The 25,682-nt window shown below is 35.9% G+C and overlaps 1 protein-coding gene across 1 annotated transcript in view; it reads right to left on the bottom strand.

The window, feature by feature from the left end:
• The window catches only part of LOC118552415 (transmembrane protein 135-like), a 70,306-nt gene extending 63,825 nt beyond the window's left edge, over positions 1-6,481 (bottom strand). Inside the window, exon 1 of the mRNA XM_078061313.1 lies at positions 6,177-6,481. Within this exon, the coding sequence (XP_077917439.1) occupies positions 6,177-6,196 (20 nt within the window). The 5' untranslated portion in view covers positions 6,197-6,481. The remainder of the gene's footprint in view (positions 1-6,176) is intronic.
• Positions 6,482-25,682: the final 19,201 nt, after the last annotated feature.

The raw sequence follows: 25,682 nt of genomic DNA, 5'->3' as shown, positions 1-25,682 counted from the left end.
AATAATTGTCGAAAGACCCAGATCAAAAGTTCTTTACTTGCTGTTAAAGTCACTTCAAAGATACTAGGTTCCGTTTACATTAGGAGATTCAAGGACAATCACAAATGTCTTTCACTCAAAAATGCAGACAGCCAATGAATAGTGTCATTTCATTTTCTTAAAAACAAAATACATCCATTATCTTGAGACTAATGAAACAGTTTATTATTTGTACCTTCACAGAGACTTGACCAGAATTCATCCATGGCAGGCATCAATACTATTTCTAAATAATGTTTTAAACACAACAACAATCAACTTTAATTTGCACTAGATTCTAAATAAAAATACGTTTTTCAATGTTTATAGCAGATTAAGTTATGTCTCCTGTGAATCAGTCATACACAGTCCATAGATTATCTGCTATGACAACAAGTCTGAGCCTTTCAATCTACATGTTTAAACAAACTGTTGGATTTGTTGCTGCCTTTGCAAAGGCAGGTGGAAAGAATTTCTAGCTAGGTACTCACCAGGATGGGATCAAAGCTGTCATGATATGCTTTATGATACTATTTTAAATTAAATTATTAAAGAAAAGTGAAACTGAATTATTTCACTTTTCTAAACTATGTGTTCTCCATACACAGATACCTAATGTTGAAATAAAACCAATAAATAAATTGTTTAAAAGTATAGCATGTTTCATTGTTTTTTGTTAGCAGGATTATGTGTATTAGTTTTGGCATGCTGTTTGTGTTGTTGTTGATTCTCTCCTTTGCTTTTCAGTTAAAAAAATGAAAGAGCTAATGGTTCAAAAGAGACTCATTTCTTCTCTCCACATGACTGTTGGAAAGATCCTAATAAAGCCTGAATCAACAACTATAATAAATCCTTGACTTAAAAAAAACAAAAAAGTTGCTTTACCCATAAGTATACATTTAGAAGTTAAAAAAAAAATGTGCTTTAAAGGTATGCATGAGAAGAAATATTCTACCAAATTTTCAACTATGATTTCTGCTTCATAGTGACAGACATGCTCTAAGACGAAGTTATGACAACAACATACAAAATAATAACATGATTGAACAATGGAAGCAGAATCATTATGAAGAATGCCCACTGGGGGGTTGTACAGAAAGACTTCTTTCAAAATATCTTCAAAATATTGTACCCCAGTTCTTAACAGAATCCACAGCATATGTTGGTATCAACAGACACCTGGATGGATGGATGGCCAGCTGGCTAAGAACTAGAACTCTCTTCACGTTCCTCAACCCAAGCCTCTGAAGTTTTCTTAGAATTCTATCTGAATGTAAGCCTTATTTCTGATGTACAGATTGAAAATCAAGATCACTGTGTATGAGAAAATGCATGTGAAAAGAAAACTGTACCTATTAAAAAATAACAAAAGAACTACTCAAAAGTAAGATGTTTTCATTACACATTTTAATAGCCATGATTTTAATACTAAGAACACTGCATTACTTTTTAAGTAAATTCATACTATAACCATCACATCCTATATGTCACTTTTAGAAAATACTTATAGAACTACTTCCTCAAGTTCCTACTCTAAATAAATAAAATTGGCACATTTCCTCTCTATTGAAAGGGGGTCTCATTTCCCTTTTTCCCACTTATAGGTTAGGATAAAAACACAAGCTTATTAATTTCTAACATAAAATGATTCCCTTATCCTCTCTTCTCAAAGGAAATTAGTATAAATGGAAACCTAGGGACAATATCATTTGATATTTACCTATTTTAAGCAATTAGAATTAAAATTGTTAATAAATGGAAAAAATATGACCTCAAATATCTGTATATTAAACTGAGTTTTAAGAATAAAATATTTTAATGCAATTAGACTCGCTAACTGCTATGTACAATGTTGTTTGTTCATTCCAAACACAGGCCAGAGTTCAGACAAACATGTAACATTGTTTTGTTTGATTGTAGTACTTTATAAAAGGTTTTATTTTACCATTTGCCAAACCTCTTTTGTTGAGTTATTCAAACTAACTTCTGCCAAGAACACTAGGAATTTGGTGATAGTGCTTCTTTTAGGAGAAAACAAGCCCTTTCCTCAGAAAACTGAAAATGTTTATCTTGGCACTAAAACCTTGTATTGAGCCTTCTGGAAAGTATTTTAAAATGTTGTTTTTAACCTAGACTTTGTGACTGAAACAGGAAAAGGCTTCATAGCTCTACACCAAAATACATATTTATAGGGCTGATTTTCTTTCTACACCAAAAATACTACGTTGATGGCAGCAGTTTTCAAAGTATGATTTCTGAGGACCAAGCTAAAACTTGGGCATTATCACGATATTCAACATACAATTTGTTTTTTAAACCTCAAAAACTGACGACTAAGAAATGTTAACTGTTGATCAAATACACTGTCTTTAAGTGTCAGACTGGAAGGACTGTTGCATTTAACTATCTGCTTTTGGGAATTTTCACAAAAAGAAAATTTACTTGATATTGTATTTTCCTCCTGTACATGTCAACAGAAGATAGGTTTCTTTTTTTTTTTTAATTTTTTATTGTTATGTTAATCCCCATACATTACATCATTAGTTCTAGATATAGTGTTCCATGATTCATTGTTTGTGCATAACACCCAGTGCTCCATGCAGAACGTGCCCTCCTCAATACCCATCACCAGGCTAACCCATCCTCCCAACCCCCTCCCCTCTAGAACCCTCAGCTTGTTTTTCAGAGTCCATCGTCTCTCATGGTTCTTCTCCCCCTCCGATTTCCCCCCCTTCATTCTTCCCCTCCTGCTACATTCTTCTTCTTCTTTTTTTCTTTCTTAACATATATTGCATTATTTGTTTCAGAGGTACAGATCTGAGATTCAACAGTCTTGCACAATTCACAGCGCTTACCAGAACACATACCCTCCCCAGTGTCCATCACCCAGTCACCCCATCCCTCCCACCCCACCCCCCACTCCAGCAACCCTCAGTTTGTTTCCTGAGATTAAGAATTCCTCATATCAGTGAGGTCATATGATACATGTCTTTCTCTGTTTGACTTATTTCGCTCAGCATAATACCCTCCAGTTCCATCCACGTCGTTGCAGATGGCAAGATCTTATTCCTTTTGATGGCTGCATAATATTCCATTGTATATATATATACCACATCTTCTTTATCCATTCATCTGTTGATGGACATCTTGGCTCTTTCCGCAGTTTGGCTATTGTGGACATTGCTGCTATAAACATCGGGGTGCACGTAGCCTTTCGGGTCCCTACTTTTGTATCTTTGGGGTAAATACCCAGTAGTGCAATTGCTGGGTCCTACCGTAGCTCTATTTTCAACTTTTTGAGGAACCTCCATACTGTTTTCCAGAGTGGCTGCACCAGCTTGCATTCCCACCAACAGTGTAGGAGGGTTCCCCTTTCTCCGCATCCCCGCCAACATCTGTCATTTCCTGACTTGTTAATTTTAGCCATTCTGACTGGTGTGAGGTGGTATCTCATTGAGGTTTTGATTTGGATTTCCCTGATGCCGAGCGATATTGAACACTTTTTCATGTGTCTGTTGGCCGTTTGGATGTCTTCTTTGGAAAAATGTCTGTTCATGTCTTCTGCCCATTTCTTGATTGGATTCTTTGTTCTTTTGGTGTTGAGTTTGATGAGTTCTTTATAGATTTTGGATACTAGCCCTTTATCTGATATGTCATTTGCAAATATCTTCTCCCATTCTGTCAGTTGTCTTTTGGTTTTGTTGACTGTTTCCTTTGCTTTGCAAAAGCTTTTTATCTTGATGAAGTCCCAATAGTTCATTTTTGCCCTTGCTTCCCTTGCCTTTGGCGATGTTTCTAGGAAGAAGTTGCTGCAGCTGAGGTCGAAGAGGTTGCTGCCTGTGTTCTCCTTTAGGATTTTGATGGACTCCTGTCTCACATTGAGTTCTTTCAACCATTTGGAGTCTATTTTTGTGTGTGGTGTAAGGAAATGGTCCAGTTTCATTCTTCTGCATGTGGCTGTCCAATTTTCCCAACATCATTTGTTGAAGAGACTGTCTTTTTTCCATTGGACATTCTTTCCTGCTTTGTCAAAGATTAGTTGACCATAGAGTTGAGGGTCCATTTCTGGGCTCTCTATTCTGTTCCATTGATCTATGTGTCTGTTTTTGTGCCAGGACCATACTGTCTTGATGATGACAGCTTTGTAGTAGAGCTGGAAGTCTGGAATTGTGATGCCGCCAGCTTTGCTTTTCTTTTTCAACATTCCTCTGGCTATTCGGGGTCTTTTCTGGTTCCATACAAATTTTAGGATTATTTGTTCCATTTCTTTGAAGAAAGTGGATGGTATTTTGATAGGGATTGCATTGAATGTGTAGATTGCTCTAGGTAGGATTGACATCTTCACAATATTTGTTCTTCCAATCCATGAGCATGGAATATTTTTCCATTTCTTTGTGTCTTCCTCAATTTCTTTCATGAGTATTTTATAGTTTTCTGAGTACAGATCCTTTGCCTCTTTGGTTAGATTTATTCCTAGGTATCTTATGGTTTTGGGTGCAATTGTAAAGGGGATCGACTCCTTAATTTCTCTTTCTTCTGACTTGTTGTTGGTGTATAGGAATGCCACTGACTTCTGTGCATTGATTTTATATCCTGCCACTTGACTGAATTCCTGTATGAGTTCTAGCAGTTTTGGGGTGGAGTCTTTGGGATTTTCCACATAAAGTATCATATCAAGAAGAGAGGTTTCTAAGTTTTTCTCTTTTTTATATTTTCCCCACTAGGTAAGCTTTACCTTCAGACTAGATAGACATAAAGATCAACCATGTGAACTTTTTACATATTGTCCTAATAATGTATCTGAATACAATATACAATTTTTGGAAATTGATGAAATGATATAGTCATTGTCCCTAACTCCTATACCTGACCCATAAATTGTTAAAATATAAGAAAGAGACCATATGGTAGACACCCCTAAATTGTTAAAATATAAGAAAGAGACCATATGGTAGCTCAAACAATTTCACAAAGACCCCCAGAGAGCTGCAATGATTTTTCAGTCATTAATAACTGACAAAAAATATTATGCACCCATTACCAATCCTTTACAAATCAAGTTCTCCCTACCTTGAAATCTGATCCATTTTTCCCTTCTAATGGCCTGGCTGTCCCTTTACAAGAATAACAGCAGCAGCATCACTTTAAATGTGCATGTAAAATTTTGGATAAAGTCATAGTAAGTTAAAATCCTATCATTGTGCTTATCAAATATTTATTAGGATGTTCTGGCAGGAAATTGTTTTAAAATTCTGGTATGGTTGAATTGTCTGATTTAGGTAAAAAGAAAAAAATGAAGATATCTATCAAATATATCTTATTAAAATCTGTAACTGCTTTGGTCAATCAAGTATAAATTTTAATTTTAAAAGTTTGGTCCTTCCTATTGTGATTGAATTCTGCCTATATCCAGAAAAATCAAGAAAAGTCTATTCAAATTAGTGTAATAAGACTGAAATAAATGGGAATTACTGGTATCACTGACAATAAAGGTTAGGAAGGAATGGACTCTTCCCAATCCAAAATCCTCTTCCTGTACTGCTATGGCTATAGAACGATGGTATCCTTTTCATTGGCCTTGAAATCTTGAGCCATCCTAACACTGCTCCACAGGCCTCACAGTTTCAATGTCAATGAGAAATACAACTCTGACATTATGGACTAATTTAATATTTTAAAGACAATTATTAATGTGCTAGGTTACCTTGGCAGAAGATTTAGATTAAGCCCTACCATCACCTTTTTCTTATTTAAATTTATTTAAATTTCTTATTTAAATTTAAAATGTTGACTTAAATTGATTTAAAATGTTGGAGAGTGGAGAATATCTAAAATCAGGTCCACAAAAAACAAAAACTCACTTATCAGTATTTAAGATTATTAATTTATATATTCAGCTTTCCAAGATGAACCTGTAAGGAGAATATGAAAAACAAACAAACAAACAAAACAAATCTTTTTTCCCCTCTCTTCTATCCACTAAGAAGCAGTGATTTATCTCTAACAATCCTAGAAGAAGGAAACAAAAACAAAACAAAACCTCGTGCTACTTGTGAGAAATAATTATTTAGGGAACAACATTAGTTACATGGCTGATTTAAAAAACACAAAGGAACCCTATTTTCTCTATTAAAATAAATAGGTATAACAGGACATACCTGAAAAAGAACATGTACATGGCAGCTGTGATGCAGAACAAAAGGACCTACAACAAGGAGAAAATATATTACTTGCAAAAGAACACTGACATCATTTGTGTATCTTTCTTTTTCTAAATTTTAATTCCAGTATAGTTACCATACAGTGTTATATTAGTTTCAAGAGTACAAGATAATGATTCACCAATTCCATACATCGTGGGGTACTTATCAGGACAAGTGTACTCTTTAATCCACATCCCCCCACGCACCTCCCCTCTGGTAACCATCAGTTTGTTTTCTATAGTTAAGAGTCTGTTTCTTGGTTTGTCTCTCCTCTCTTTTTTTCCCCTTTACTTGTTTTGTTTCTTAAATCCCACATGTGAGTGAAATCATATGGTATTTGTCTTTCTCTGACTGACTTATTTCACTTAGCATTATACTCTCTAGCTCCACCCATGTTGTTGCATCATTGTGTCTTATAAAAGCAAAATACCCACTATTAAATCTTGTGCCTGATTTAAAGATGTGAAAACTAGTCATACACGTGTCATATTCTCTACCTTTCATATAAACCATATTAAGGCAATAATGAGTCTGTACACACACATATAAATAAAATTACATACATTTTACATTATGTAGTATAAAATATGTATATATATTACTATATGTATATATGTATACAGATTAGGTAGAAGGGTAACATGGTTCAAAAAGGATCAATTTTTTAAATAATCTAAAAATGCCTGAAAAAGCAAGTAACTTAAGAACAAAGACAATGGCTCTTATATAATGAAGTCAGCAAATAAATCATAAGCATATTAACTGTTATACCAAGATGACCAGATTTTTTTCAAACCTAAAATACAGTTCAGTTGTCAACCAATTCTAATCAATAAGAAAAACTCCTAAAAATATAATCATCCTTTGTGGGATATGGACTAGCTATAAAAAAATCCTCTAAAAACAGGCATCCGAATATAGTAAACCTAACTTTAAAAGCTCCCCTCAAACATATCACACTAAATACAGCAAAATAAAATGTATATGGAGGGGTGCCTAGGTGGCTCAGTCAGTTAAGCATCCGACTTGATTTTGGCTCAGGTCATGATCTCAGTGTTGCGAGATCAAGCCCCACGTCCAGCTCCACACTGGGTATGGAGCCCGCCTAACATTCTCCCTCTCCCTCTGCCCCTTCCCCGCTACTCTCCTAAAAAAAAAAAAAAAAGGTATATATGGAAAGAATCCAGAATCCAAGTCCTGACCAAAAGCTTAGTTGTGCCAACAAAGTGGATCTCCATAAGTTGTTTTAAATCACTGAAAAACAAGTTGTAAAATGTGTTCTTATGTTAACAACAGTGTAAACTAAACATGACTGTCAATGGCCTCACATCATAGACAAATGACAAATGGACAATCTTTAACTGTAAATGGCTGACCACAAAGCGCACCAAAAATGAATATTGTGCAAAACAGTGTTTTGTTACTTCCAACACAAATAATTTCTAGTCAACTTAAGGGAAGTCTAATAGTTTTGCTATTACAAATTAAGTTTGACAAGTTTGCCACCTTGGCTTAAGATAAGCACTATAAACATAACCTGAATGGCTTAGAAATCTATAAACCTACAAACCAAAAGAAAGTATCAATTACTACAAAACAAATATTTTTATTACTTATTATACAGAAAATATATAAAATCTTTTTCTATATGTAAAGTATATAAAATTTTTTCTAATAAGCACACACACACAATCTTCTGTCCTCCTCGCTCCTTCCTTTCCTCTCTCCTTTCCATTACCTTTAAAAATACCCTATCAATGATGTGTAAGGTTCATATCACTGCTTTTGACAACATAACTTAAAGCATATGGAATAATTTTCAATTATTGATTAACCAATTAAAAATTAGAGTCCAATTGAGTTTATTTACTGGTTATAATTTGCCAGCCAATGACCCAGATCACGAACCTCAATTTGTATTTCCCTATCATTTTATCCCTTTGGGCAAAGCCATCCTTCCTAGATGTTCAATGTTTCATTCCTTCCCTGACCTAGTCATTTTCCCCTTTGCAGACCTATTCACAAACCTCTCTAGAAGTGTCCCACAAATCTTTCCCACACCCTCTAACTTCTCTAAGGAAAATTTCCTTAGTCTCTTTCCCTCAAAATGTTGCTATGCTCTAACCTAATATGCTAAACCTATCGATACTCATGTTAAACTAACATTTATCTCTGCAAATAATACATCTGAAACTGGGGAAAAGTACAATGTTTAAGATCTCAATCTTTAGAGTATGGCAGATCTGGGTTTGAATCTAGTTGTATGTGACTTTCAAAGCCTTACTTAATTTCCTAAGCCTTAGATCCCTTGTCTGTAAAGTGAGAATTTCATCTCACTTTGAACTGCTGGGAAGACTCAATGACACGATAATTGTTAGAAGTGTTCAGCAAACTGTTTTAACTTTGTTTTGTTACTTATAGAAGTGATCTAGATACGAAAAACGTCACCTAGACACCTAAGTCTGGGAAGTTTCTATTAAACAGACAGACCTTTCAAAATCTCTCAAATTCAAGAGATGAAAATCTGTACAAATGGGGTGGGGGGGAGGAGAATCTAAAGGATATTAATGTATAATTGATCATTTCATTTAACAGGTATTTACTGAATGCCTATTATGTGCTGGATTAACTATTTTTTATGATTCCATTTTCTCTCCTTTGTTGGCTTCTTTTAGTGTTTGCTTTAGGGTTTATAGTATAGATTTTTAAATTGATAGTCTCCATTCAAGGGATATTATACTACTTAATATTAACTGTTCGAGAACTTACAACAGTACACAAAATGCACAAACTCCTTGCCCTAAAGAAAGCTATCTTTTAGTTAGGTAAAAGAAGATATTAAAGGAAAAGATAGTGGTTGCAGTTTCGGAGAAAAACAAAGCAGGATAAGGAAATAAATGCAGGAGAATAGGGGTTGTTGTTTTATACAAAGTAGTCAAGGATGCAGAGACTTGGTACAGACATTGAGGAAATGAGAGATAAGTGAGGGGACTATATCAACAGAACCATGGGAAGGTTCTGATTCTTATTATGAAAGGTATTCAGTATTGTGTTAAAGATGCTAAAGAAAGGATTGAAATTTGAGTGACCTAGTGTTTCAAATTTTTTTTAATTGTGCTAATTTACTATACATCTTGACTTTCAAAAAAATGTTTTTTCAAATAAATGTAAATCTGTAGGTAAATAAAGAAGAGTATTTTCTCTGTGTTTCAAATTACAAAATTTTAAAGCTAAAAAGAATTTAGGTCCACCTAAGTTTCACTTTTGGTTTCATTAATGTTCTCTATCGTTTTTCTGTTTTCTATTTCATTGATTTCAACTTGATCTTTATTAGTTCCTTTTTCTGTTTGCTTTGGATTTCATTTGCTTTTGTTTTCCTATTTTTTTAAAGACAAAAATTTAGGCCATTGATCTAGATTTTTTTTTTAAAATATAGGTATATAATGCTATTAATATCTTCCTAAGATCTGCTGTACCTGTATCCTGATAATTTTGATAAGTTCGTTATTCATTTTTATTCATTCAAAATACTTTCAAATTTTGCTTTTGCTTACCTCTGTGATACATGACTTACTTAGAAGTATGTTTAGTTTCCAAATATTTGGGGATTTTAAGTGACCTTTCTGTTGTTACTGACTTCTTTTTTTTTTTTTTTTTTTTTTTTTTTTTTTTTTTAGCATAGACATTTTTTTTTTTTAATTTTTTTTATTGTTATGTTAATCGCCATACATTACATCATTAGTTTTAGATATAGTGTTCCATGATTCATTGTTTGTGCATAACACCCAGTGCTCCATGCAGAACGTGCCCTCCTCAATACCCATCACCAGGCTAACCCATCCTCCCAACCCCCTCCCCTCTAGAACCCTCAGTTTGTTTTTCAGAGTCCATCGTCTCTCATGGTTCTTCTCCCCCTCCGATTTCCCCCCCTTCATTCTTCCCCTCCTGCTACATTCTTCTTCTTTTTTTCTTTCTTAACATATATTGCATTATTTGTTTCAGAGGTACAGATCTGAGATTCAACAGTCTTGCACAATTCACAGTGCTTACCAGAACACATACCCTCCCCAGTGTCCATCACCCAGTCACCCCATCCCTCCCACCCCACCCCCCACTCCAGCAACCCTCAGTTTGTTTTCTGAGATTAAGAATTCCTCATATCAGTGAGGTCATATGATACATGTCTTTCTCTGTTTGACTTATTTCGCTCAGCATAATACCCTCCAGTTCCATCCACGTCATTGCAAATGGCAAGATCTTATTCCTTTTGATGGCTGCATAATATTCCATTGTATATATATACCACATCTTCTTTATCCATTCATCTGTTGATGGACATCTTGGCTCTTTCCACAGTTTGGCTATTGTGGACATTGCTGCTATAAACATCGGGGTGCACGTAGCCTTTCGGGTCCCTACTTTTGTGTCTTTGGGGTAAATACCCAGTAGTGCAATTGCTGGATCATATGGTAGCTCTATTTTCAACTTTTTGAGGAACCTCCATACTGTTTTCCAGAGTGGCTGCACCAGCTTGCATTCCCACCAACAGTGTAGGAGGGTTCCCCTTTCTCCGCATCCCCGCCAACATCTGTCATTTCCTGACTTGTTAATTTTAGCCATTCTGACTGGTGTGAGGTGGTATCTCGTTGAGGTTTTGATTTGGATTTCCCTGATGCCGAGCGATATTGAACACTTTTTCATGTGTCTGTTGGCCATTTGGATGTCTTCTTTGGAAAAATGTCTGTTCATGTCTTCTGCCCATTTCTTGATTGGATTCTTTGTTCTTTGGGTGTTGAGTTTGATGAGTTCTTTATAGATTTTGGATACTAGCCCTTTATCTGATATGTCATTTGCAAATATCTTCTCCCATTCTGTCAGTTGTCTTTTGGTTTTGTTGACTGTTTCCTTTGCTTTGCAAAAGCTTTTTATCTTGATGAAGTCCCAATAGTTCATTTTTGCCCTTGCTTCCCTTGCCTTTGGCGATGTTTCTAGGAAGAAGTTGCTGCGGCTGAGGTCGAAGAGGTTGCTGCCTGTGTTCTCCTTTAGGATTTTGATGGACTCCTGTCTCACATTGAGGTCTTTCAACCATTTGGAGTCTATTTTTGTGTGTGGTGTAAGGAAATGGTCCAGTTTCATTCTTCTGCATGTGGCTGTCCAATTTTCCCAACACCATTTGTTGAAGAGACTGTCTTTTTTCCATTGGACATTCTTTCCTGCTTTGTCAAAGATTAGTTGACCATAGAGTTGAGGGTCCATTTCTGGGCTCTCTATTCTGTTCCATTGATCTATGTGTCTGTTTTTGTGCCAGTACCATACTGTCTTGATGATGACAGCTTTGTAGTAGAGCTGGAAGTCTGGAATTGTGATGCCGCCAGCTTTGCTTTTCTTTTTCAACATTCCTCTGGCTATGCGGGGTCTTTTCTGGTTCCATACAAATTTTAGGATTATTTGTTCCATTTCTTTGAAGAAAGTGGATGGTATTTTGATGGGGATTGCATTGAATGTGTAGATTGCTCTAGGTAGGATTGACATCTTCACAATATTTGTTCTTCCAATCCATGAGCATGGAATGTTTTTCCATTTCTTTGTGTCTTCCTCAATTTCTTTCATGAGTATTTTATAGTTTTCTGAGTACAGATCCTTTGCCTCTTTGGTTAGATTTATTCCTAGGTATCTTATGGTTTTGGGTGCAATTGTAAATGGGATCGACTCCTTAATTTCTCTTTCTTCTGACTTGTTGTTGGTGTATAGGAATGCCACTGACTTCTGTGCATTGATTTTATATCCTGCCACTTGACTGAATTCCTGTATGAGTTCTAGCAGTTTTGGGGTGGAGTCTTTGGGATTTTCCACATAAAGTATCATATCATCTGCAAAGAGTGAGAGTTTGACTTCTTCTTTGCCAATTTGGATGCCTTTGATTTCTTTTTGTTGTCTGATTGCTGTGGCTAGGACTTCCAATACTATGTTGAATAGCAGTGGTGATAGTGGACATCCCTGCCGCGTTCCTGACCTTAGGGGGAAAGCTCTCAGTTTTTCCCCATTGAGAATGATATTCGCTGTAGGTTTTTCATAGATGGCTTTTATGATATTGAGGTATGTACCCTCTATCCCTATACTCTGAAGAGTTTTGATCAAGAAAGGATGCTGTACTTTGTCAAATGCTTTTTCTGCATCTATTGAGAGGATCATGTGATTCTTGTTTTTTCTTTTGTTAATGTATTGTATCACGTTGATTGATTTGCGGATGTTGAACCAACCTTGCAGCCCAGGGATAAATCCCACTTGGTCGTGGTGAATAATCCTTTTAATGTACTGTTGGATCCTATTGGCTAGTATTTTGGTGAGAATTTTTGCATCCATGTTCATCAGGGATATTGGTCTGTAATTCTCCTTTTTGATGGGGTCTTTGTCTGGTTTTGGGATCAAGGTAATGCTGGCCTCATAAAATGAGTTTGGAAGTTTTCCTTCCACTTCTATTTTTTGGAACAGTTTCAGAAGGATAGGTATTAATTCTTCTTGAAATGTTTGGTAGAATTCCCCTGGGAAGCCATCTGGCCCTGGGCTTTTGTGTTTTGGGAGATTTTTGATGACTACTTCTATTTCCTTAGTGGTTATAGGTCTGTTCAGGTTTTCTATTTCTTCCTGGTTCAGTTTTGGTAGTTGATACATCTCTAGGAATGCATCCATTACTTCCAGGTTATCTAATTTGTTGGCATAGAGTTGCTCATAATATGTTCTTATAATTGTTTGTATTTCTTTGGTGTTGGTTGTGATTTCTCCTCTTTCATTCATGATTTTGTTGATTTGGGTCATTTCTCTTTTCTTTTTGATAAGTCTGGCCAGGGGCTTATCAATCTTGTTAATTCTTTCAAAGAACCAGCTCCTAGTTTCGTTGATCTGTTCTACTGTTCTTTTGGTTTCTATTTCATTGATTTCTGCTCTGATCTTTATTATTTCTCTTCTCCTGCTGGGTTTAGGCTTTATTTTCTGTTCTTTCTCCAGCTCCTTTAGGTGTAGGGTTAGGTTGTGTACTTGAGACCTTTCTTGTTTCTTGAGAAATGCTTGTATTGCTATATACTTTCCTCTTAGAACTGCCTTTGCTGTATCCCAAAGATTTTGAATAGTTGTATTTTCATTTTCATTGGTTTCCATGAATTTTTTTAATTCTTCTTTAATTTCCTGGTTGACCCATTCATTCTTCAGTAGGATGCTCTTTAGCCTCCATGTATTTGAGTTCTTTCTGACTTTCCTCTTGTGATTGAGTTCTAGTTTCAAAGCATTGTGGTCTGAAAATAGGCAGGGGATGATCCCAATCTTCTGGTACCGGTTGAGACCTGATTTATGACCTAGGATGTGATCTATTCTGGAGAATGTTCCATGGGCACTAGAGAAGAATGTGTATTCCGTTGCTTTGGGATGGAATGTTCTGAATATGTCTGTGAAGTCCATTTGGTCCAGTGTGTCATTTAAAGTCTTTATTTCCTTGTTGATCTTTTGCTTAGACGATCTGTCCATTTCAGTGAGGGGGGTGTTAAAGTCCCCCACTATTATTGTATTGTTGTCGATGTGTTTCTTTGCTTTTGTTATTAATTGCCTTATATAATTGGCTGCTCCCATGTTAGGGGCATAGATATTTACAATTGTTAGATCTTCTTGTTGGATAGACCCTTTAAGTATGATATAGTGTCCTTCCTCATCTCTTATTACAGTCTTTGGTTTAAAATCTATTTTGTCTGATATAAGGATTGCCACCCCAGCTTTCTTTTGGTGTCCATTAGCATGGTAAATGGTTTTCCACCCCCTCACTTTCAATCTGGGGGTGTCTTTGGGTCTAAAATGAGTCTCTTGCAGACAGCATATCGATGGGTCTTGTTTTTTAATCCAATCTGATAGCCTGTGTCTTTTGATTGGGGCATTTAGCCCATTTACATTCAGGGTAACTATTGAAAGATAGGAATTCAGTGCCATTGTATTGCCTGTAAAGTGACTGTTACTGTATATTGTTTGTGTTCCTTTCTGGTCTATGTTGCTTTTAGGCTCTCTCTTTGCTTAGAGGACCCCTTTCAATATTTGTTGTAGGGCTGGTTTCGTGTTTGCAAATTCCTTTAGTTTTTGTTTGTCCTGGAAGCTTTTTATCTCTCCTTCAATTTTCAATGACAGCCTAGCTGGATATAGTATTCTTGGCTGCATATTTTTCTCATTTAGTGCTCTGAATATGTCCTGCCAGTCCTTTCTGGCCTGCCAGGTCTCTGTGGATAAGTCTGTTGCCAATCTAATGTTTCTACCATTGTAGGTTACATATCTCTTCTCCCGAGCTGCTTTCAGGATTTTCTCTTTGTCTCTGAGACTCGTAAGTTTTACTATTAGATGTCGGGGTGTTGACCTATTTTTATTGATTTTGAGAGGGGTTCTCTGTGCTTCCTGGATTTTGATGCCTGTTTCCTTCCCCAAATTAGGGAAGTTCTCTGCTATAATTTGCTCCATTATACCTTCTGCCCCTCTCTCTCTTTCTTCTTCTTCTGGGATCCCAATTATTCTAATGTTGTTTCGTCTTATGGTATCGTTTATCTCTCGAATTCTGCCCTCGTGATCCAGTAGTTGTTTATCTCTCTTTTTCTCAGCTTCTTTATTTTCCATCATTTGGTCTTCTATCTCACTGATTCTTTCTTCTGCCTCATTTATCCTAGCGGTTAGCGCCCCCATATTTGATTGCACCTCATTGATAGCCTTTTTGATTTCTACTTGGTTCGATTTTAGTTCTTTTACTTCTCCAGAAAGGGTTTCTCTAATAACTTCCATGTTTTTTTCAAGCCCAGCTAGTATCTTTAAAGTGATGATTCTGAACTCTAGATCTGACATCGTACTAATGTCCGTATTGAGTAGGTCCCTGGCAGTCGGTACTACCTCTTGTTCTTTTTGTTGAGGTGATTTTTTCCGTCTTGTCATTTTGTGCAGAGGAGAATAGATTAATGAGAGAACAAAATGCTAGCAGGGTAACAACGTCCCCAGAAAATATACTCTAAACAAATCAGAAAAGACCTGAAGCAGTGGGAAAAGAAAGGGAAAGAGAAAAAAAGAAAAGGAAAGAAAAAAAGAAAAAAGAAAAAGATAAAGATAAAAACAAACAAAAGCAGAACAAAACAAAACAAAACAAAAACAGAATGTGATCAAATATGATCAGGCTGGATTATAGATCAGTGCCACACACTAGATTTTGGGTGTATTTTGGTCTGTTAAAAGAAAGTCCCTCCCAAAATTTTAAAGAAAGAAAAACTTATATATGTACAAAAATAAGGGTTGATATGATGAAGGGATGGACTATGACTGTAAAGATGGAAATTATAAAAAATTTTAAAAAAGGATTTGATAAGTTGTTTGAAAAAAGAAAGAAGAGGATTAAAAAAATAAAAAAGAAAGAAAGAAAAAAGGGAGAGAATGTGATCAGGCAGGGGAGTAGAAAAAAACCATACATTAGAGATTTAGAGTATATTTTGATCTGTTAGAAGAAACTATCTCAAGATTTTAAAGAGAGAACAACTTATATATATATGCCAAAAATACGGGTAACTACTATGAAGGGATAGAATATGACTTTAAAAATGAAAAATAAAAATGTTTTTTTTTAAAAAAGGGATTGATAAGATGTTGGTTGAAAAAGGGAAAAAGAAAAATTCAAAAAAAAGAAAAAAGGAAAAAAGAAAAAAAGACAGTTAAAAAAAATAATTAACTTTGAAAGACTAAAGAATCATGGTAAAAAAAGCCATGGATTCTATGTGCAGTATTCCCCTAGCGCTGGAGTTCTGCCGTTCTCATTGATCGGTAAACTTGGTCTTGGCTGGCTGTTCTCGCTGATCTTCTGGGGGAGGGGCCTGTTGCCTTGGTTCCCAAATGTCTTTGCCGGAGGCAAAATTGCCCCGCCCTTGCCGGTCTGGGCTAAGTAATCTGCTGGGGTTTGCTCTCCGGAGCTTTTGTTCCCTGCAAGCTCTCCGTACAGCTTTGGAGGCGGAGAGTGAAAATGGTGGCCTCCCAGTCTCTGCCCCGGCGGAGCCGAGAACTCGGGGTCCCGCTCCTCAGCGAGCCCTCAGAGAAAAGCCGTCAGTCACTCCCGTCTCCCCGGTCTCCGGCCGCACTGCGTGCTCACCCGGCCTGTGACCGCGCCTTTCTATCTGGCACCCGACCCCAGGTGGAGTCTCCAAACCCAGCAGATCCCCACGGTGCGCTCCCGCACCTCTCCTCCCGGGGGAAGAAGGTGAGTCTCCCCGGATCTGCTGCTTGTTGGGTCCCTGCTGGAGGAGCAGTGGCCCGACTGTGCCGCGGATCACGGTTTATGGCAACCCCGAGCTGAGAGCCCGCGCCTGGGCTTTGTCTCTGCAGCCGGCTTCCCTGCTCCGATACCTGGGAGCTCTGCCACACTCAGGCACCCCCGGTCTTTCTGTGACCCCGAGGGTCCTGAGACCACACTGTCCCGCGAGGGTTCCACCCCCCACTTCGCCACCAGAGTGACGTCCCTCAGCGGAGCAGACTTCTAAAAGTTCCGACTTTGTGCTCCGTGGCTCTATCACTTGCCAGAAGCGGCCGTGGGAGGCCCCTCCCCCGCCGTCTATCCTCCCGAATATCGCCTCGGATTCACTTCTCCGCACGTCCTACCTTCCAGAAAGTGGTCGCTTTTCTGTTCAGAGAGTTGTTGCTCTTCTTTTCTTTGATCTCCTGTTGAGTTTGTAGGTGTTCAGAATGGTTTGATCCCTATCCAGCTGAATTCCTGAGAGGAGACGAAATCCAGGTCTCCTACTCCTCCGCCATCTTGCTCCGCCCCTGTTGTTACTGACTTCTTATTTGATTCCATTATGGTCAGAAAATACTTTATGAGTTGATTATTTCTAAATTTATCAGGACTTATTTTGTGTCCCAAAACATATCAGAATATGTTCCATATATTTGGTAAATATCCATGTGTATTTTTTTTTTTTATGTAACCTCTACACTCAACATGGGGCTCAAACTCACAATGCTAAGATCAAGAGTTGCATGCTCCTCAGACTGAGCCAGCCAGGCAACCCCCCACCCCAATGTGCATTTTATTTTTTTAAGATTTTATTTATTTATTGAGAGAGCACAAAAGTGAGAGAGATTACAGAGGAAGAGGGAGAAGCAGACTCCCTGCCGAGCAGAGCCAGATGTGGGATCATGACCTGAGCCGAAGGCAGACACTTAACCGACTGAGCCACACAAGCGCCCCCCAATGCGCATTTTAAAAGAATGTGCCTTCTACTGTTGCTGAGAGAGATATCTATCGATTAGGTTGTTCAAATCTTCTGTATCCCTAATTGTCTACTTGTTCAATCAATTATTGAGAAAAGTTATCAAAATGTCCTGCTATAATTGTGGAGTTGTCTCCACAATCTCTCCTTGCAGTTCTATCAGTTTTTCCTTGGTGTATTCTGAAGCTCTGTTTTTAGGAACATAAATATTTAGAATTATGTCCACTTTATCATGATGAAATTACCTTATCTCTGATAATATCCCTTGTTCTGAAATCTATTTTGTCTGTAACTCCAGATTTCTTTTGATACTATTAGTTGTCCATTCTTTTACTTTTAACTGATTGGGTCTTTATATTAGAAGTTCATGTGTGTAGGCATTCTTGTTGTTTCTTGTTTTACATGCTATCTGAAAACCTCCATCTCTTCATTGGCATTGAGTGTTCATATTTAACATGACTACTGGTAAGTTCAAAATTAAATCTATCATCTTGGTATTAATTTTTCTATTGTTTCTCATTTGTGTTCTTTTTCTGCCTTTTCTGGATTAACTATTTTTTATGATTCCATTTTCTCTCCTTTGTTGGCTTATTTTAGTGTTTGCTTTAGGGTTTATAGTATAGATTTTTAAATTGATAGTCTCCATTCAAGGGATATTATACTACTTAATATATAATATGGAACTTTACAATAGGATACTTCCATTCCTCCTCTTCTGCCCTTTGTGCTATTATTGTCATCTATCATACTTTAACCTATATTACAAAATGACTACATTTTAATATTTTTTCTTTAAAAACATAGATCTAAAATAATTTCCTTTATTTTTAAAGACTTTTGCAGGGTGTAGATTTCTAGGTTGATGGATTTTATTTCAGTAGTTAGCTCAACAAATGTCACTCCAATATCTTCGTACAATTTGATTATGATGTGCCTTGGAGTAGTCTTCTTCTTGTTTCTTCTACTATGGTTTCATTAAATTTCTTGGACCTGTGGGTTTACAATTTTCACCAAATTTGAAAATTTTTTCAGTCATAATTACATTAATTTTTTTCTTTCCCCCTTTTCTTCTTTAGGAACTCAAATTAATATACAGTAGGTCCCCTGAAGTTGTCCCACAACTAATGTTCTGTTTACTTTGTAAAAAAAAAAAATCTCTTTACTCTCTCTGTTTTATTTTGGGTTGCTTCTATTATTATGTCTTCAAGTTCACCAATATTTTCTTCTGCAATGTGTGTCATTAATGCCATTCAGTAGATTTTCCATCTTACACTGTGTAATTATCATCTCTAGAAGTTTGATTTAGATTTTTTCCCTATTTTCCATATCTCTAACTTTTTGAAACTATGGAATTCAGTTATAATAACTTTTTAATGTCCTTGCCTACTAACTCTAACAGCTTTGTCAGTTTGGGTTTGGTATTGACATATTTATTGTCTCATTATGGGTCAAATTTTCTTGTTTCTTACTGCATGCCTGGTAATTTTGATTGGCTATCAGACATTCTGAATTTTACCTTGGTGAGTGCTCGATATTTCTGTATTCTCATAGATCTTGAGCTTTGTTCAGGGACACAGTTATTTGGAAACAGTTTGATCACTTAAGGACTTGCTCTTAAGATATTTTAGGAGGGAGCAGAGTAGTGCTCAATTTAGAGCCAATTACTCCCCATTAACTGAGATAAGACCCTTATGTGTACTTTACCCAAAGCCACATGAATCTTGAGATTTTTCCAGTCTGGCTAGTAGAAACAAGACACTATTCCTGCTGCTATCTGAAAGGCAAGCACTCAAGTAAGGACCTCACATCCTTTCAGGTTGTTCTTTCCTTGACCTGGGGCATTTCCCACAGGTACTTGTCCTAATCATTAGGCAAGCAGCTAAGCACTTTTCTCTCTAGTCTTCTGTTCTATGAACTCTATCCAGCATTGTCTTCTCTCACTCTCCACTCTGTTTCTTCAACTCAGAAAGTCCTTGACCTTGTCTGAATGCCTCCTCTTTGATCCAAGCCTTGAAACTCCCGCAAGCGGGAAGCTAGCATACTCTATTCGTAAGGTTCATTTCATTTGTTTCCCTGCTCTCAGGGACCTCTCTGCCCTTTGGTGTCTTATAACCAAGACCTCGAAACCACTGTTTCATCTGTTGCACAGGGTTTGACTGTTACAGCTGTAGGAGTAAGGATTACTGTGATCAACCGGTAACTGTTACTACATCAAGGACAGAAGCAGAGTGTAGTTAAATTTAAATTATTTACAATTATATAACATTAAAATTTAGTTCCTCACTCACACTAGTCCTATTTCACGTAACCAACAGCCACATGTAGTTGTGGATACTATAACAGAAGAGATACAGAATAGATCTATAATTGCAAAAAATTCTATTAGAACTATCTGGCTAATGAGTGGTATTTCCACTGTGCATTGTGGTGTTATGTAGCACGTAAAATATTCTAACTTTGGCTGTAGATATCTGCATACATCTATTTTTATACTTTATGCTTTTATGTGTAAATTGACACAAAACTTATAATCATACCACTTAATTTACTCATTTGTAGAAACAATACATCTATTACATATATTGAAGGATTAAATAAGATAACATACATAAAGCCTAAAAGAATTACTAGTACATCAAAGATGCTCAATAAATAGTAACTCTGACAACAAATACTTTCTCTGTAATTCTCTTCCATTTCACAACCATTACACAACATACTTAAAAAGGATAATTTTCCAATCGCTTTTTTTACTTTAATTTTAACATTTTTTATTTTTATTTTTATTTTTTTATTTTTTTTAAAGATTTTATTTAATTATTTGACAGAGAGAGACACAGCGAGAGAGGGAATACAAGCAGGGGGAATGGGAGAGGGAGAAGCAGGCTTCCCGCGGAGCAGGGAGCCCGATGCGGGGCTCGATCCCAGGACCCTGGGATCATGACCTGAGCCGAAGGCAGACGCTTAACGACTGAGCCACCCAGGCGCCCTAATTTTAACATTTTTTAACTCAAAAAGTAATATAGGGCATGCTACAACATGGATGAACCTCAAAAATATTATTTAACTGAAAGAAGCTAGTTATAAATGACCACATGTTGTATGATACCATTTATATGAATTCCAGAAGAGACAAATCTATTTACAGAAAGTAGAGTAATGGATGTCTAGAGCTAGGGAAGTGAGGTGTGATAGCAACTGTTTGCTAATGGTACAAAGTTTCTTCTGAGGATGATGAAAAGTTTCTAAAATTAGACTGTATGGATAGATGCAGAACTCTATAAATACACTAAAACTCACATAATTAGCTTTCAACTGGCAAATTTTACAGCATGTAAATTACATGTCAAAAACTATTCAAGCTGATTTTTACAAAGTAATGCACAATAAAAACAAAACTGCAAACTGAACAACAAAAATACAGTGAAAAGAAAGTCCCCTCCTATTCCAGGTCTCTGATATCCTGTCTGTGCACACATTTGTATATATATACCTAATAAAGGCATTGTTTTATACTTTCCTTTCTAATTTTACACACACACACACACACACACACCCCATATGGAAATGCTGACATTTTTAAAAACAGTATATGAATAGATATTTAGAGTGGGTGGAGCCAGAAAATACTGAATACCAAAGTATATTTTGCAAACATGTGCACTTATATCTCTTGAGATAAATTCTTAGACCTGAATTCACTGCATTTAGGGCTAGGTGCATTTTTAATTTTGATTTATTCCCATCATCCACATATGAAAGCACTTATTTCCTTACACTACCTATTTTCCCATACCCAGTTTGTGTTTTATCAAACTATTTATTCTTGCCAATCTGGATGCATGAAAGAAGCGATAGCTCATATTATAGTTGCATTTTTCTTGTAAGTGAAACTGAGCCTCCCAGATTTATAAACATTTTTGTTTGTTTTTAGGTCATTTGGTTTAACTCTTTTTCATATCCTTTGCCTATTTTTGGATTGTTGATCTGTTAGAAACCATTCATATTTTTTGAAACTGCATATACTTACATGAAAACATAGAATTTATTTCATTATTATCGATTTGCACCAAGAATATGAATAACCGGTTAAATAAAAGTAATCATGGAAAGGAAATCTCATAATGTCCAATGCCAAAAGAACACTTTAAGCCAAGACTATACACAAAGTATAACAAATAATGTAAAAGTAAAGTTCATTCAGCTGAAAAGTAGTTTCTTCCAGAATGCCTTTTTAGGAAGTGATAGATTCACAATACACCATTTCCTGCTATCGAGCTTTACAAAACTTGCAGAAAAAAAATTGTACTATTACTCTTTTCACTATGTCATGTGGAATTATATGAAAACTATCCCTCTCAAGGCTCTAACAAAGAAAAAACAGTACCACAATATATGAATACTTTAAAATCCTAAAAATAACCAGGAATATTAAAAATGTGAATATAGCCCAATGTGAACATGTCCTGGAAAAGAAACCTCAAAATGGTTAAAACACATATCCTGAAGTCATTTTAGAGCCTACTAGAGACCTAAACAGATGGCACATTTAACTACTTCTTACCACAGAGCTCTCCTGCTTTTCTTTAACATACTCGATTAAATGTTCTTTGTCCCTGATCACTCCTTCTTGAGTGTGTGCAAAGACAATGACGCCCTTTGCTGCCTGGCCTTCATTACTCATCAAGCCCATTTCCCCCATATTCATTGAGCCCTCTTCTTCCATGACACAAATAAATACTGAAATCTCACTTCTGTTTCTGTAAAAGAAGCAACAAACTCCCCTTGCCCATGTGTGCTTTAGTCATACTTCAGCCAAGCAGCCCATTCACAAAAGTTGATCTGGTGTGTCTATGTGTTTCTGAACACTTTGTGACTTAGCAAGTCTGTAAGAGAGAGCTATACAGAGGTAAGCTCCAGACGATCAGGAGCCCACATGATCTTTGGGTGAAAAAGAACAGATAAAGAAGCACACAGGTTCTCACCTTTATTTATATATTTATTCAGTACTTGCTATATTGCCAGCATATTATGGAAACAAAACTACATAATTATGGATACCTGTTGCCCTTATGAGGCCAGTCTAGTGGAAATGCAGGCACATTAACAAATCATTCCAATATGATACATGAGGACAGAATATTTACACTTCACCCTTCAAGAGGTACTCACCAAAACATCTGATTATGTTATTATTGTAATTATTCGACATATTTAGGTAATGCTTTTTGGCCATCTATATACCTTTTTTTATGTCTCCACCAGAACTTACTTAGAACACAAAGTCCCAAAGGACAGTCTCTATTTCACCTAATTCCATACATGGATAGATTTTTGATATATAAGGCTTTTGATAATGATATTAGTTTCTATTTATAGAATCCATCTTTCAAAAAACTAAATAGTACTTCTATTCATACACTTTTTAAAAGGCTGAACTTTAGACTCTAAGCATTTTTTCACTTTTCTGCAAACACAGATCACTGCATGGTCTCTTGGGAGAAACCACTCTTACTGGATGAATGAGTGTTATCATAACTTGCAGTGTATACATTTTGACTTTGAACACACAACTTATCATTATCACAATATTGATTGGCTTTAGACAATGCATAGTTTTAAACAGTGCTATTCTCAAGTTAAATAGCTATGTACTGCTTCATAATTTTTAAAAATCCTTATGTAATTAAAATCTCCCTTAACACACAGTCCACCTTTTTAATCTGTCCCTTTGTTTTAGATTGGCAGTTTTACTTAATGATTTTTTTAAAATTTCCCTTCCTTGATAAAACAAATACAGGAACAGTATAAAACACCCTATGGGGAGTTTTAGAGTCACAAATGCCAGAGTAGAGGTAAGAAAAAAGCCTTGGTTCTCCAGATTAAGACTAAAAACTTGATCAAATCACTTCAATTTTTTAAACCTTAACTTTTTCATCTTTAAAAGAAGTTAATCTCTAGGATTCTTCAGAACTCCAAAATTCCATGACTCCCTACGTCAATTTTTTTCACCATACAAGAAATTATTTCAAAGCAAACCATCACTAATATACTAGGAGACAAATCCCAGAATATTTATATATATTGGGCAATTTAAAGTATTTGCACTGAGTATAAGAAATTACACTAAATATGACCAAAATTTGGGCCTAGTCTCTTCCTTGCATTGCTGACTATTCTTGATTTATACCTTCAAGGTCAGCAAACAAAGTCTGTCAGCACATTAACCTTGAAATTTTTCAGTTGTGAACGAATTATGTTAGATAGTGGCTGGGAAGTATAGCCTATATGATATCCTCCTGTCCTTTTATGGCTAAGTGAGTAAACTGTACTTTGTTTTCCATAAAAATGAAACAATGTAAAGTATACAACTATGAAAAATTTCAGTACACGGTAATTACACAACTTGCAAGTTAATTCCTTATAACAACAAAATGTTAATTCTCCTAAAGTAAATAGCTTTAAACAACTATTTAAAAGACCAAAGATAAGATTTATACATAGAAACAGTGCTTATTTAAAAAATTTTTAAAATGTAATGGTCAGGTAAAAGCCAAGATGTGAATTCATTCACTGAACAAAATATTCGTTGAAAGCATACTCTCTGGTCTATAAATACCAATTAGACATTATCGTTCATACACCCACAACACTGTATTCGCATCTCAATTATGATCAGGTAAAGGAAATGCAGTTTATTGGAAGTAAAGTTTGGCCACTGACTTACATTTAAAAGTTATCAAGATACTCAGCTGCTTCTTTTTTTCCCCATACCCATTTCTCTATTGTATGGTTATTTCACTAGTCACTAACATTCATTAAAAATGCAATTCAAAACAAACAGGAAAAGAACTAAGTGTGAAAAGGAAGCCAAAAGAAATCATGGATGAGCTTAAAGATGCAAAGTTAGTAAAGGTAACTCAAGACAATCAAAAGGACCAGAAAACAAGGAGAAAGAAGAAAGGAGAGGAATAAAACAGATAATAAACTGCTATTGATTCACAGTGCCAGGTACTATAAAAGGTATTTTTAAAATATTATCTTTAATCCTAACAACAGCTCTTCAAGGTAGGTTTTTATTACTCCCCTTTTAAGTGGGCTCAGAAGATAAATTACTCACCTAAAATCACAGAATATTTAGTGGCTGAACTAAGACTCAAAGCCAAGACTATTCCGATTTCAAAGTCAAGGCTTTCAATTACACTCCTCTGCCTCTAGAAAATACTTTATTCTTATTAATGTTGATTGAGTGGTTACAGTGCTTCCATGGGAGGAATAACCCCCATAATGCTTCCAATGTATTATTTTTTTTAACCAGTGTCTGTCATTTTTTTTTACAAAGGGAGGGGAATTTTTTCATAGTTCCATATATTAATAATTACAATAACAATGCACCAACAACATCAATTGCTGATGTTACTGAGCTTGCTGCATGTCACAGGCAGTATTAGGTGCTTGACATATATTACCTTATGTAATCCTCAAAATAGCCCTGCAATGTAGGGATTATTATCCTTACTTCAGGGAAGATGTTTAGAGAGACATGGATAGTTATGAAATTGAGGCAGGTTTAGAAACCAAGTGTGATTCTAAACCCCCTGAGCTGTCATGGATTTCTCTCAAAGATTCCTTTAAAAAACCACCATTAAAGTATTACAGTTTATAAATTTCATTCAACTTAATTATGAAACATCTCTTCTTTTCATGCACAGCAAATAAAATAGAAAGTTAAGGTATAGGCTCTGTGTGAAAGAACTCACTATTTACATAATGAACCAGATTTAAGAAAAGCAAAGATGACAAGAATATTCCATAAGCCTCAAAATTTCTATGAAATATTTATTCTAGTAAAGAAAAACACATCTAAAAAATATATTTTCCATTTTCTAAAATAACTAATTTAAATATTATAATTAAAAAAAGAAAAAAAACCTAAAACCTTCCTTGTTTATATATTAAGTGAGATGAGAAAAAAGTGACATGAGCCAGTTTTCCAGTATGTTTACATAGCTATGTAAGGAACCATTCTTTATCCTAATGCTGCCAAACATGTTACTTTTACAATTCAGAAAAAAACAACACAGAAAAGCTCACATGTCATTCAGCACATGGAGGAGAAAGATTTTATATGGACTCAGAGCAAAGTTAAAGCTGAAAAAATATTGTGTTTTCAGCATGGCAAAGTAGACAAGTCACCTAA

Source organism: Halichoerus grypus, chromosome 1, assembly GCF_964656455.1.
Source record: "Halichoerus grypus chromosome 1, mHalGry1.hap1.1, whole genome shotgun sequence".
Lineage (NCBI taxonomy): Eukaryota > Metazoa > Chordata > Mammalia > Carnivora > Phocidae > Halichoerus > Halichoerus grypus.
This window is presented reverse-complemented; position numbering and strand designations above follow the sequence as displayed.